General features: G+C 34.0%; 1 protein-coding gene across 2 annotated transcripts; it reads left to right on the top strand.

The window, feature by feature from the left end:
* Positions 1-1,418: 1,418 nt before the first annotated feature.
* Positions 1,419-15,132, top strand: glb1l2 (galactosidase beta 1 like 2). Of its 2 annotated transcripts, XM_067388959.1 has the most exons (20): positions 1,419-1,490; positions 3,825-3,896; positions 5,825-5,991; positions 6,074-6,142; positions 6,901-6,996; positions 7,140-7,248; positions 7,349-7,441; positions 7,533-7,614; positions 8,240-8,304; positions 8,585-8,669; positions 10,080-10,217; positions 10,367-10,447; positions 11,524-11,630; positions 12,267-12,413; positions 12,534-12,605; positions 12,827-12,905; positions 13,052-13,139; positions 13,715-13,823; positions 13,913-14,029; positions 14,199-15,132. In XM_067388959.1, the coding sequence occupies exons 3-20, from the start codon at positions 5,828-5,830 to the stop codon at positions 14,307-14,309; spliced, it is 1,812 nt and encodes a 603-aa protein (XP_067245060.1). In that variant the 5' UTR covers positions 1,419-1,490; positions 3,825-3,896; positions 5,825-5,827; the 3' UTR covers positions 14,310-15,132. The 2 variants fall into 2 exon arrangements, with proteins under 2 accessions (XP_067245060.1, XP_067245062.1); XM_067388961.1 differs by lacking the exons at positions 1,419-1,490; positions 3,825-3,896 and adding an exon at positions 4,856-4,926.
* The last annotated feature ends 33 nt before the right edge of the window (positions 15,133-15,165 follow it).

Here is a 15,165-nt window from a genome sequence, read left to right as displayed (position 1 = left end):
TAGGCTTTTAGCTCTGACATTGTATAAATGTGAAAAACCGCTGGTTCTTTTTTTTGCACATGGGACGGCCGGCTGCTTGCCCCCTTTATATCGCTCCCCATCTGAACACATTTTTCCTTTGCAGCTGGTGGAGTAGGCCTATTTTTTGCCTGCTCTGCCTTTCTGTCTTTTGTCTTGTGTTCTTCGGGACTGTTATCTTCCTATATGTACTCTATGAGAGTTATACTCTCTTCCTGCTTCTTTTCTTTTCTTTTTGGCCTTCTTTCCTCCAAGTGTGTGACTTGTGTGTTACTCGTCTCCATCCAGGCCAGTTTTGTTGTTGCAGGTGGTGGAATTTCAACCCGATATTCAATCTTTCTCTCCTTCTTTATCTTTTCTTTAGCCACTGTCAGTATCTCCACCATTGTTTCAGGCTCCGAATCTTCTTCTGCCTTTGTACTTTGTGCATGACTGACTTGTGTATTAGATGCTTCTACCCAGTTTTACTTTTGTTGGTGGTGGAGTTGATTGTTCTGGATGGTCAATTTTTCTCTTCATCTTTGTTCTTTTCACTCTCCTTATATCGTCTTCCAACCTTTTATTTTCTGGATGGGTGACCTGCATGTTGCATGTCTCCATCCAAGCGTTACATATAGTTGAAGGTAGTGGAGTTTTTGAATTCTCTCCCCTCTCCTTCTTATTCTTTCTTGTCCCTCGCCTTTCGGGTGGACGCTCCTCTTCAACCATAGCAGGATGTTGCGGTGCCACCTGAATCATCAGTGGTTCTGCCACTGTATTTGGGAAAAGCGGCTGTAATTTCTCTCCAAATATTTCCATCTCAGCAGAAGATACCTCACAGTCTCTCTCTTCAGTCTCCACCTCTGTATCTTCTGGAGGTTTCTGGATGGACTCTTCATGAATGTGGCTAAGTTCTTGCACACTTTGCCTGGTTGAGAACCGTTTAGGCAAGCGGCTAAAGCGAGCAAAACCGTGACTGAAGAGCATTCGCCGCTTTAATGAGAGCCAGAGACTGTGACACGATCAAAATAGAGCCTACGATATAATATAAATATTATTTTAATGGCAAAGAATGAACCCCCGTAGTGATGTCCATCACTTTCATAGAATGAAGCCAGCGAAAGTCGTTCAGCTTGATCTGAGGCAGCAAGAGAACTACAACACGAGCTCAGCAGAGGATTTCGTTTTATTTATAGCATATTAATATTTTAGAAGTATAGTTTAATGAGAGACAAGCAATACTTTGAAATGACTGAAATATAGTCTAACTCTTCTGCTGTATTTGACTGACAACCTGTTTATATATCTGCTCGGTCAGATTGAGATTGTGTATTACACTGTTGTCAAGACTTTTATATAGTGGTTTTCGTATTTTTTTCGTGATTTTTATCTAGTGTCAGTACCTAGATGTCGCTCAGGGAGTGGAGTGGGATAGGGAGCTGGAACCAGGGCTGAAGCTGACACAGGATCTCATAAACCTGGAAATAAAGAAGGTAATGTTAAAGCGAGCTATTTATTTTTACTATGCAGAAATAAAATGCAAGACGTAAGCTAAACGCTATTGGCTATTTATAAAAGCGATTCGTTATGTCCCGCCTCGACTTCCTGTTACAATTTAAGGGAACTTCAACACATCGAGTAAGGGTAAGGGCAGTTGATACATATTTTCTATTATTTACTAAGTTTTTTTGTTGTTTTTGTTCTGTCTACATTTAGCAAACTAAGACAAATCAGTTTTCTTTCTGTTTCAGAGCAGGAAAAGGTTTTAATGATTTACAGTGGCGACTTTCTAAGTGAATTTCTAAGATAAATCCAGAATTATGAGTGATATTTGGTGTTTCTGCCAATTCTGTTGTGATGTTACTATTGGCAAAATAAGGAAATGGTTGCTTTTTAGTCATACAGTTCGTTTTTGTTTTGTTTTGTTAAAAAGCAGTCTTTGAGTTTGTGAAGATCTTGACATTTGTACAGATTACTTGATGTTTGTGTGATGTGGTTTTACACCACATGGTGGCAGCATGATGCAATTAGACAATTAGGCAAAAGTGGCAAAAGTTTTTTTTTAAAGAGTGGATAAAAAAAATGAGATAACTTTTCTTTTACAAAACTATTAAACCTTAAAGTTTGGAAACATTACTGTTTTCAATGTTTTTTAACATGTATTTTATAATAAATACAGAAAAAACAATAATATTGTGAAATGTTATTACAATTTAACATTATTGTTTTCTATTTTAATATACTTTAAAATATAATTTATTTCTGTGGTGCAAAGCTGAATTTTCAGCATCAGTTCTCCAGTCTTCCGTGTCTCATGATCCTTCAGAAATCATTCTAATATGCTTATTTATTATCAATGTTGGAAACAGTTGTGCTGCTTAATATTTTTTTTTATAACCTGTGATACTTTTTCAGGATTCTTTGATGAATAAAAAGTTAAAAAATATCAGCATTTATTTAAAATAGAAATCTTTTGAAACAATATATACTACCGTTCAAAAGTTTGGGGTCAGTAATTTTTTTTTCTTTTTTTTTTTAAAGAAATTAATACTTTTTTAAAAAGAAATTAATACTTTTATTCAGCATGGATGTGTTTAATTGATAAAAAGTGATAGTAAAGATTTATATTTTTTAGAAAAGATTTATATTTTGAATAAATGCTGTTCTTTTTAACCTTTTATTCATCAATGAATCCTGTAAAAAGTATCACAGGTTCCAAAAAAATATTAAGAAATACAACTGTTTTCAACTTTGATAATAACTGAGTATCAAATCAGCATATTAGAATGATTTCTGAAGGATCATGTGACACTGAAGCCTGGAGTAAAGATGCTGAAAATTCAGCTTTGCATCACAGAAATAAATTATATTTTAAAGTATATTATAATCGAAAACCATAATTTTAAATAAAATATTTTTGTTTTTTCTGTATTTATTATGAAATAACTGCAGCCTTAATGAGCATAAGAAACTTTGTTCAAAAACAATAAAAATAGTAATGTTTCCAAACTTTTGACTGGTAGTGTATGCTTATATTTAATCTTCCACCCCAAACCACCACAACAGCAGACTATATTATAAATAATGCCAATGCTCCCTTAGATAATGATTTAAATATGTTTTATTCATGATTAGATGTTAGCAATATTAGTACAGATGAGAAAAAACAAAAGTTTTTTGGGAAAAGGAAGATCTGGTCATTACTGAAATGGATGTAATAAAGTTAACATCAGGAAAGTATGTGGGCCAGACCATATCCCTGGATGCGTATTAAAAGTCTGTGCTAATCAATCAGCGCTGGTTTTTACAACTATTTTTAATCTTTCTTTTAATCAGGGTGTCGTTCCCATAATTTTTAAGTCTTCAGTTAGTATCCCGGTCCCTAAAACCCTTAAAACTCCTGCCTGTCTGAACGATTATTGTCACTTCTATATATAGTCATGAAAAGCTTTGAAAAATTGTTCAAAACTTCTATTTGTTCCTCTCTCTCCCAGTGGTCTGGACCCTTTACAGTTTGCATATAGTCCTAATTGGTCTAGAGATGATGCTATTAACCACATTTTATACTATGCTCTATCACATCTGGATCAGGAAAATAGCTGTTTTTACCAGTGTTGTCCCCTTACACCTCTGCAAAAAGCTTCAAATCTCAAGTCTCTGTCCTCAGTCCCCTGCTTTACTCCCTCTATACCAGCGACTGCATGGCTAAACATAGTTCTGACAAACTGGTGAAGTTTGCCGATGACACATAGGTGGAAGGCCTCATTAGGAAGTGGATGCTCTCCACATGGTGTCACATTAATAATCTCTCTCTGAATGTCACTAAGGCTAAGCACATGATCGTCGACTGTGGGAGGAATCAAGTGATTACAGCTCTTTGATGATCCACAGCTGAAAGGGTGAGTGGTTTTAAATATCTTTTGGTGTATTTTATAGAAGATCTTTCCTGGAAAGTGCATATACATCACCTGGTAACAAGGGCAAATCAACGCAACTATAATTTACGATGGCTGGCCAGGTTTAAGGTTTCCCAAAAAGTGCTGAGGACTTTCTATCCGTGGAAATTCACAGGGAGAATTATATCCTGGTTTTGACCACTACCGGTCAAAAGTTTTTGGACTGTAAGATTTTTTATTGCTTCATTTATTTGAGCCAAATACAGCAAAAACAGTAATATTATTACAGTAATATTATTACAATGTTTTATATATTCATATATTTCATATATTTTAAAATGTAATTTATTCCTGTGATCAAAGCTGAATTTTAAGCAGCATCACTCCAGTCTTCAGTGTCACATGATCCTTCAGAAATCATTTTATATTTATATATATACATTTTTATATTTTATTTTTATTTTATATTTATATATATATACATTTTTATATTTTATTTTTATATTTTATATTTATACATTTATATTTATATATGTCAATTTGCTGCTCAAGAAACATTTAACATTATTATCAATGTTGAAAACAGTTGTTTATCATTTTAACATTTATCTGAAATATAAAGCTTTTGCAACATTATAAATGTCTATACTGTCACTTTTGATCAATTTAATGCATCCTTGTTAAAATCCCCACCCCCCAAAAAAACAACTTTTTTTTATTTTTTTTTATTTGATTTCTGAAGGATTATATATAGTTGTGAGTATTGGTGCATTGTTGGAGAGAACCTAGAGGAAAACCATTGCACATGTATTTGCATGTGGCAAATAAAGAACCTCGAACATTGAACCTATATGTTTGTTTGCCCATCAAAACAAAGCTTGCATTGTTCTCTTTGTATCAGTGTATTCTGGACATTGCTTCATTGATTTATCCCTTTGCTCCGGCTGGTACAGTGGCCACAGCTTTGATTAGTGCTCCTCTCTTAATAACAGCCAGTGAATTTGCATTGTATGATTTTTTTTGTTAATGTAAGGTAAGACTCATAGTTTGGCTTATATATAATTTGTATGTCTGTGTTGTTATCTGTAGTATATGTTATTTTTAATTAGAGCCGTTTGATTCAAATTGCTCAGTGTTCTAATAACATTACTACTACTAACCATTGTTAAAAGCAAACATTTAAAAAGAGTACTTATTAGGGAAATAATATGCTTTAAAATAATATACTTAAGCATGAATTATATGCTGTTTAAGGTACTTAATTGCATGTCATTTACAATTAAATTTAAAAGTATCATAGTTGAAATTTATATTAAATCCAATCAGTTGAACTTACATCTTTATATGTAATTTCATTATTACTTCTGAAAGTATGTCTTTTGTAATATAGTTAAACTGTGCTGAATGTGCTGAATTAATATACTTTATTGTGTGCCATGTATTTAAATACATTAGTAATTACACTTTCAAAATGATGAAATTCCTGTTTAGACCATTTAAAATATATCATCTTTAAATGTAATTTAAAGTAACACACTACAATTTTTAACCAAGTACTTTGCATATGCTTTAGTATGTTAGTCAACACATCAAAATAAGTGTACTTCTTTAAAGCAGGACGAAAGATCATTACAACGAAATGATTTAAAATTTACTTTAAAATATTTTTTTTTATTTGACATTATTACAAAATGCACTTTTAAAAGTGTACTTAAGTGTGTTAAGAAACAGTCATGAAAGTGTACTTTCTTAAAGTACACTTAACATTGCTGTTTACAAAGAAATGTCGATAGGGACACTACAAAGGCAAAATGCAGTAACTACACAAACTGCACCAAAATGTTGTTTTTAGATCCAGTGTAAACATATATAGGTGCTGTATTTTATATAAACTATTCTGTCATTTTTTATTCTTGTTGTGGCTCTTTCAGAGAATGTCAGCGAGAGAGGGACTGAGGGCAGACTCGACCCACTTCACTTTACAGGGAGCACCATTTCTCATCCTGGGAGGCTCCATTCATTACTTTCGGGTCCCAAAGGCATACTGGAGAGACCGGCTGCTGAAACTGAAGGCCTGTGGTCTCAATACTCTCACCACGTACGACCATGACAGGGGTTCAAGGACAGTTTTTTTCACTCTCAAAATCTTCTGAAAGAGTCATATTTGTTCTGTCTGTCAGGTATGTGCCATGGAATCTGCATGAACCAGAAAGAGGAGTTTATCTGTTTCAGGAGCAGCTGGATATGGAGTAAGTGATGTTTCTATTTATTTTTATTTATATATTTATTTATTTTTTGGTTGGGGGTCCTACTTATTTTATATTAAGTAATATATATATATATATATATATATATATATATATATATATATATATATATATATATATATATATATATATATATATATATATATATATATATATATATATATATAATATTAATAATTTGGTACTATGCACTTGTTGTGCACATACATGTTTTTACCACGTGCTTATATTTAATACCTGCATGTAATTACAGCTGTAATGAATTTCTGTAATCACATCTATAATTACACTGTTGACCCTTCCCTTATGCGGTAACCTAACCTTAAACCTACCCATACTACCAAATCAATCCTGTGCCTAACCATACTCATATCCCACCTCACTACCAGTAAATGTTTTTGTTTTTGCACCTAACAATTTTTGTTTTGATGTACAGTAAGTACGTGGTAGTTAAAGACATCTACTATAAAGTGTGACCTATAAGAACTATAAGAATAAGAAGAAAATGCTAGGAGGGTTACCTGTGTTCTGGGTGGTTACTGTACCAAATCAGTCTCTGATATTTTGATTTTCATACATGGCTTGGTAGTTTAATCTCGCATTCAGTATAAGTATTTTTTTCAGGGGTCTGAAACCCCTCACAGCCATGTATGAGCTGATGCTTGCCTCAACAATAAAAATTTCATGCCATGTTCTATTTTCACCACTGTATTCATCAAAACTCTTTTGCTTGTTTGTAGGGCGTATATTCGTCTTGCAGGGGAATTAGGCCTCTGGGTGATTCTGCGTCCAGGACCATATATATGTGCTGAGTGGGATTTGGGTGGGTTACCAAGGTTAGTGGTAAAGTAAAAGATTTATTTTTATTTTTTTGTGGTGGATGTGTGTGCATCTTTTGTTGTTTGCTTTAGTCTTTCAACTTAATATCACAGGTTTTCATTAGTAATGCTTTTTTTTATATATACCTTATTTTAATTAGCTGGCTGCTGCAAGATAAGAAAATGAAATTAAGAACAACTTACTCTGGTTTCACAAGTGCTGTGAACTCATACTTTGATAATCTGATTCCGAGAATCACGCCCCTCCAGGTGACGTTTTGTTTTACCAGTTTTTATTTGTTGAAAATTATTGAATAAATTACAGTTGTTAATTATCATATTAAAACTGCCTGCATTGCTCTCCCTGCAGTTTAAGAATGGAGGCCCTATTATTGCTGTTCAAGTAGAGAATGAATATGGCTCATATGCGAAGGATGAGCAATACCTGTGGTTCATCAAAGAGGTATGGAATGAAATCAATCATTATCTTTTTACTCTTCAATATGGTAATCCATTTCTTTTATACATACACAGTTTGTTCTCAAAATCAACAGGCGTTACTGTCCCGGGGAATCTCTGAACTTCTTTTGACATCAGACAACCACGAAGGGTTAAAATGTGGACGGGTGGATGGAGGTAACGCTTATATATGCATTCATTTATTTAGTGTTCCTACTGCGTGTTAATAATGTGATATGCATAGGATGTTCATATTTTTGGGATTGTTATAATAGTATTTTGCACATGTGCGATCATTTCATTGTGTTTACTCTACTGTTCAATAGTTTGGGGTCAGAGAGATTTTTAATGTTCTTGACAGAAGTCTCTTATGCTCACCAAGGCTGCATTTATTTTATGAAAATGTTTTCTATTTTAATGTGTTTTAAAATTAAATAATCAAAGCTGAATTTTCAGCATCATTACTCCAGTCTTCAGAGTCACATGATCCTTCAGAAATCATTGTAATATGCTGATTTGCTGCTCAAGAAACATTTCTAATTATCAATGTTGAAAACAGTTGTGCTGCTTCACATTTTCATATTTTTTCATATTTTTTTTCAGTATATTTGATGAATGCAAGGTTCAAAAGAACAGCATTTATTTTAAATAGATTTTCTGTAACAATGTAAAATTTTAATTTTGATCAATTTAATGCATCCTTAAAAAAAAAAAAATCTTACTGACCCCAAACTTTGAACAGTAGGTAAGTAAAGCTTTTCTCCCACAGATTAAATTGAATTGTTCTCTCTCTTTCTAAAAGTCTTGCAGACAGTGAACCTGCAGAAACTGTCATTCGGTGATGTACAGCATTTAGCAGAATTGCAGGTCAGTAAAGATTTTAGAATGTTTTCATATTTTTCCTTATTTGCAGTTGTATTCATCAATTTACTTTGAATAAATTAAATATGCTATGTTTCTTACAGCCTAAGTAAAACCTCCTATACTATACTGATATATGATAGACATAAGGCTTAATGAACAATGAAACGCTACAAATAGTACATGATTGTATAAAATACTAAATTAATTGTGCAGCAACATTTTATAAAACTAACCAACAGCATATAGGCTGCACAAAAGAGATCTGAACATGTCTGTGCTGCAGCCAAAGAAGCCGCTGATGGTGATGGAGTATTGGTCTGGGTGGTTTGATGTCTGGGGAGAATCTCATCATGTTTTCGCTGCTCAAGGTAAAGGATCTGCCTCATCAAAGTGGGCATGTGGACGGTCTACCAAGGCCGAGAGAGAACAAACCACCTAGACTAGAATAGGCATTGCCTTTAAATCTGTATCTAAACTTACTTTTTGCATGACACAATGCATAAATATTAGGGCTGTCAATCGATTAAAAATGTTAATCTAATTAATTAATTACATACTCTGTGATTAATTCATCTAAATTAATCGCATACATCATTTTTTTGCTGTGAAAGTATTAAATATTTCAATTCAAATGAATCAGTGCAGGATTTTTCCTGGGTCAAAAATGGTCTTCAGTGGTGACAGACATGGTCATCCACACAAACAGTAAAAAGTGCCCTACCCATGTGATCTGCGAGCCCGATACTGACAATAAAGTACCTGTCACTCTCACTGTAATTCTTTCTTGCCCTCTTTGCAAAAAAAAAGAAGTGATTTTATAGCTTTGTAAGAGAAGATGCTTTTTTGCAAAACCTGAAAAGTATTAAAAAGTAGCATTTAGAAGTTATATTAACTAATAATATAATTTTCTACCATATACAATTGACTGCACCTAGCTAACAACAACTTGCTTTGTTCTGGTTTCACCTCACTTCAGTCTAAACTAACTGATTTTATAGGTAGGCCTAATTTACTACACATTGTCATTTAAATAACCTGAAAATATTGTGGATTATTAAGGCTAATTTTACTAACCACTCTTGCTAAATGGGGTAAGCACACTTATGTTCTCATTTCAGAGTTGTTCAAGTAAATGATTCATTATAGACCGTGTGGACAGATCGGTTGTTGTCATGATTCATTAAAATTAATCTGTTCAAGTGAGTCATTCGCGAATTGGACATTAGCGGACGTTGACGCGTTGCGTGCCAATCGCGACTGTTATTAGGACATCGCAAAAGATTTGTCAACACAGAAAACACCACTGGATAGGATTTTCTTTTTGTTTACTGAAAGTGAGGTTTATGTCAGCTGCACGTGCAGGGCGCCTGTCAGAGAAGATGAGGTGACGCTCTTTTGAGCACTATTCACACCCAGTGGTTATTCAGGAAAAACATTCTCCGAATGCACCTCGTGAAACATGGATTTGGACTTACAAACTTTTAGCATTGAGTCAGTTGATTTAGATTATTATGTGTGAGGTACACATAATAATCTAAATCAACTTTGAATTTACTTTGAAGACAGAGAGAGCTAGCGCGCACGAGAACCGCTCCAGGTTCAAAGGTATGGATCAATCTGCGTTATTTTGACAGCCCTAATAAATATGTGTATGTTTGTGAAAAACAATCCATTTGCATTGCATGATCCATTTTCTCTTGTCAGTAGCCTATACACTTTACTGTGTGGTAATTTCTGCCTTGACACATATTGTGTCTGCATTTCTTCTGTTATGACAGAAATGATCTCCATAGTGCGAGAGCTTCTGGATCGGGGCATCTCCATCAATTTTTACATGTTTCATGGAGGAACCAACTTTGGATTCATGAACGGCGCAGTTGACTTTGGCACCTACAAACCACAGACGAGCAGCTACGGTATTACTGTTTTTACAGTATTTTTGATCAAATAAATGCAGCCTTGTTGAACTTAAAAATCTTACTGTCCCCAAACTTTTGAATGTTATTGTAACAGTGTTTTTAAAGCAATTGGCACTTGAACACCGTCCCTTCCTCGTCTCTTTTAGATTATGATGCTCCATTGACTGAGAGCGGTGATTATACAACCAAGTATCATCTCTTGAGGAACCTGCTGAGCACCTACAACAGTACGTTTCTACACTGTGGTCCCTGATTACAGAATCTGCCATTTTAAAGGTGCACTAGAACTTCTTTTTAAAAGATGTAATATAAGTCTAAGGTGTCCCCTGAATGTGTCTGTGAAGTTTCAGCTCAAAATACCCCATAGATTTCTTTTAATTAATTTTTTTACCTGCCTATTTTGGGACATCATTAACTATGCACCAATATATAGGTTGCGGCCCCTTTAATTCCCGTGCTCCCCCTCCCCCGGAGCTCGCACTTGCCTTGAACAGCATAAACACAGTTTACACAGCTAATATAACCCTCAAAATGGATCTTTACAAGATGTTCGTCATGCATGCTGCATGCATACATCAGATTATGTGAGTATAGTATTTATTTGGATGTTTACATTTGATTCTAAATGAGTTTGAGGCTATGCTGCATTACATTACACACTGTTGGAGAGATTTATAAAGAATGAAGTTGTTTATGAATTATACAGACTGCAAGTGTTTAAAAATGAAAATAGCGACGGCTCTTGTCTTCGTGAACACAGTAAGAAACGATGGTAACTTTAACCACATTTATCAGTACATTAGCAACATGCTAACGAAACATTTAGAAAGACAATTTACAAATATCACTAAAAATATCATGATATCATGGATCATGTCAGTTATTATTGCTCCATCTGCCATTTTTCGCTATTGTTCTTGCTTGCTTACCTAGTCTGATTATTCAGCTGTGCAGCTCCAGACGTTCTGCCCTTGTCTAATGGCTTGATCATGGGCTGGCATATGCAAATATTGGGGTCATACATATTAATGACCCCGACTGTTACGTAACAGTCGGTGTTATGTTGAGATTCGCCTGTTTTTCTGAGGTCTTTTAAACAAATGAGATTTATATAAGAAGGAGGAAACATTGGAGTTTGAAACTCAGTGTATGTCATTTCCATGTACTGAACTCTTGTTATTCAACTATGCCAATATAAATTCAATATTTAATTCTAGGGCACCTTTAAGTCTATTTATGGTGCTGAATCTCTCCGTCCTTCTGTGCTTGTCTCTTTGTGTCTGTTTGTCTCTATCTATGACAGAAGAGCCGATATCAGAGCCGCCAGCTGTGCAGAGCAGAAGAGCATATGAGCCAGTGGTTGTTTCTCATTACATTTCTCTATGGGAGACGCTTCAGTGTGCAGAAACAGTAAGAACAATGTATCCCACTATAACATTCTTCCTTTTACTTCTTTACTTTCCCTTAAAGGGTTAGTCACCCAAAAATGAAAAACTCACCTTCATGTTGTTCCAAACACACAAGACTTTCTTTCATCTTAGGAACACAAATTAAGATATGCATTTTTTTTTTTAAATATTGTCTCATATTTGAATTGGAAAATTCACATAACAATAGCAATTTTCAAGCTTCAAAAAGTCTATAAAGACATTGTTAACTTAATCCATATGAATTGAGAAGTTGAATCCAAGTCTTCTGAAGAGAAACAATTACATTATATGATGAACAGATTCACATAAACATAACATAACACAAATATGTTAAACAGAAACATAACTGTGCTTGCTTGGCTCATGAGCACAAACTTCATTGGTTTTTCACACATCGAGCATGCACGTTTGAGCTTTTGAGGTTCCATTTCATTAAAACCAACCCAGTTTACATCATTTTATCATTAAATATCCTGTTTCACTAGGAAATACATTGCATCAGGAAAGAAAAATGGTTTTGCATATGCTGTTTCATGTTATAGGAAAAAAATAGGAAGTGGAGAAAACATTTGACAAGAATTGTTCTCAAAATGACTATACACCATTTGTCCAATAGCATTTCCGAGCTGATGATCCTATCAGCATGGAGAACCTTCCTGCAAACCACAACAATGGTCAGTCCTATGGGTACACACTCTATCAGACTGACATTTATTCAGGTGGAGAACTCAACTCAAGGAACCATATTCATGACAGAGCTCTAGTAAGATCTTTTCCTATCTATTTTGGACTCCATTTTATAAAGGTTGTAATGGATAACAATAACAAACAAATCAAATCAAGGAGAGAAACGAATTCTAATTAATTCTAATCTCTTTTGAAGGTGTTTATTGACAGAGAACTGATCGGTGTTTTGGACTACAGAACTCAGAGAGTTAAAATACCTCACAGTAAGGTAAATTTGATGCACTCTTGGTAAATTAAAATTTTACACAAGGTTATAATACAACATAAAAGTTAATATAAATATAAAAGTTGCTAGCATAATTATTATCATGAGTAGTAGTATTTTAAAGCTCATTTTCAACAATCTTTTTCCTAGTATGTATTCATATAATCTTGCACTAATTACATTTTATGATGAATTATTGTGCGTTTCGCTGATTTTTCTTCCAGAGTGAGAGGACCTTGAGTTTGCTTGTTGAGAACTGTGGGCGAGTGAACTATGGTCCAGCTCTGGACAGCCAGCAGAAAGGTGTGATAAGATTTATTTAATAAAAAAAAAAAAAAAATTTGACATTGTTTAGCTGTATGTCACAATACTGTAATAGATATTATAATGGATGTAGTGACCATAACAACACTTTGACTTTGAATTCATTTTTGTTTTCATCCATACAGGGCTTATTGGAGATATAACACTGCAAGATGTACCCCTAAAAAAATTCTCCATGTACTGTTTGGATATGAAAACCAGTTTCATAAACAGGTTAATTCTGAGTATTTGCTTCTGTATTGTGTGTCTAAATATGGAAGCTTGTATGGAAGTTAATTTTGACTTTTTGTCTCACAATTCTGACTTATTTCTTGCTATTCTGGGGAAAAAAAGTCAACTATAAACTCAGAATTGAGGGAAAAGGCAGAATTGTGAGTTTTAAATTCAGAGTTGTGAGATATAAACTTTCAATTCCATGAAAAAAGTCAGAATTGTAAGGTAAAAATTCACAATTACCTTTTTTATTTTTAATTCCATGGCAGACACAAGCTTCCATAATAGTGTTCTACTAACTTCAGCAATTCCTGGCTTATCTGGGGTTTAAGAACCGGTTCCATCTCTCATCTTAGGCCTTACCTGAAGATATATAATATCTACTGTGCCAACAACCTATTAATTATTCTACTATTATCTTACTATTGTCTAGACAGATGCTTTCTTACTCAAGTTTGATGAGCCTTAGCTTAATAATTTCTAATTATAAATAAGAAAATATAAGGGTAAATAATGTACACATTTGATATTTTTTAAAATCATAGGACAAAACTGAATATCTCAATTTTTATCAGACTGCAGTCACAGAAATGGATGTCTGTCGGTCAGAAGCCCTCCTACCCTGCGTTTTTCAGGGGAACCCTGGTAGTGGATCAGCCCACGGATACTTTTGTGAAGCTGCCGGTTAGTATTCAGCAAGTTTCTAGTTTTATTTTGTTTTCTTCACATTTGCTTTTATCTTTGACTGACATGTTTCCTCACATTGTCGGCAGAATTGGAGTAAAGGAGTGGTTTTTGTGAACGGACAAAATCTTGGACGCCACTGGTCGGTTGGTCCTCAGAAAACTCTCTATCTCCCTGGTCCCTGGCTCAGGAGTGGTGATAATGAGGTGACTAAATATGTAGACAAATAAACATTTCACTGTGGTGAAGAATAGCTAAAGCCATAAACTGGTTCTAGACTATTTATTCTGCATGAATCAATATAAAATCTGTCTTCCTTTAAATCTATGAAAGGTATTACATGTCAGTCTTTTCTTTTCTTTTTTGATCATTTAGATTATTGTTTTTGAGGAACTCAAAGCTGCGGAAACAATCCATTTTTCTGAAAATCCAGAATATGGCAAGACAATCGAAGTATCAACACAACTGTTTTGCACCCTCATTTGAAACACACCTGCAGTTTTACAATGTAGATCTGAACATAAATTACTTGAGGCAAAACACAACAGGTGAAAATTTTGTAGTAGTATATCCCCATTTGATTTATCACAGTACATAAAGAAAATTGTTTTGTATCGCAAGTTTTCTAAAATGTTATGTTTAAATATGTGAATGATGCCTTATGTTGTGCTAATTTGCATACATTTCCAGAACAGAAATCTAAACATTGGATAAAACCAGGTTAAAAATTCTTGTTTCATTTTTTACACATAGGATTTTGGATGTCTCATAAATCAGAAAATACTGTCAACATCCAAAAAGCCTACAAAAATCACAGTGTTTTTATGAAATGTATAAATCAAGCAAATGTTAAATGAACAAATCCCTCTGTAAACACTTTCAGAATATAAATAGGAATAAAACTGGAGTGTTTGGTGAATGTAAGTGATACTGAAGTGAGAAAACAGCCTTGGAAAGATTGTAATTGAAATCTACAAATGCATATAGATATACTTTATATTCTTACTACTAACCTTAATATTCCTTCAGTACTAGCTGTATTAAGTAATCAATCACGGATCATACACATAAGCACAACATACATTAGTTGGAACAGGATTGTCTAAACACAGTAAGACATAATAACATATTTCAGACTTCAAAATATATTTTTTATTTACGAGGTTTACTGACATTTCACAAGTTTACAAGAAAATTAAAAAGATCCTGGAAGAAACGTTTTGTTTTATGCTTTATTATCACTTATATGTATGTGTAACCTGCAGTACATAAAGGTAATGCTCCTGTCAAAGTTCAGAGTAAAGGTCATTTCAACGTTGAATGTCGTACAGTGTCCCCTGCA

The sequence above is a fragment of the Chanodichthys erythropterus genome, chromosome 7 (assembly GCF_024489055.1).
Source record: "Chanodichthys erythropterus isolate Z2021 chromosome 7, ASM2448905v1, whole genome shotgun sequence".
Taxonomy (NCBI): domain Eukaryota; kingdom Metazoa; phylum Chordata; class Actinopteri; order Cypriniformes; family Xenocyprididae; genus Chanodichthys; species Chanodichthys erythropterus.
The sequence above is the reverse complement of the archived record's forward strand: the minus strand, read 5'-3'. Positions and strand labels throughout refer to the sequence as shown.

What these genes read in the sequence shown, in the direction of transcription:
- glb1l2 (XM_067388959.1), top strand. Translation starts at nt 5,828, where the DNA reads ATGTCAGCGAGAGAGGGACTGAGGGCAGACTCGACCCACTTCACTTTA. An exon ending in ACCTGTGGTTCATCAAAGAG is followed by an intron (nt 7,442 to 7,532) that starts GTATGGAATGAA and finishes CAAAATCAACAG; the next exon opens with GCGTTACTGTCCCGGGGAAT. An exon ending in ATATTCATGACAGAGCTCTA is followed by an intron (nt 12,414 to 12,533) that starts GTAAGATCTTTT and finishes TCTCTTTTGAAG; the next exon opens with GTGTTTATTGACAGAGAACT.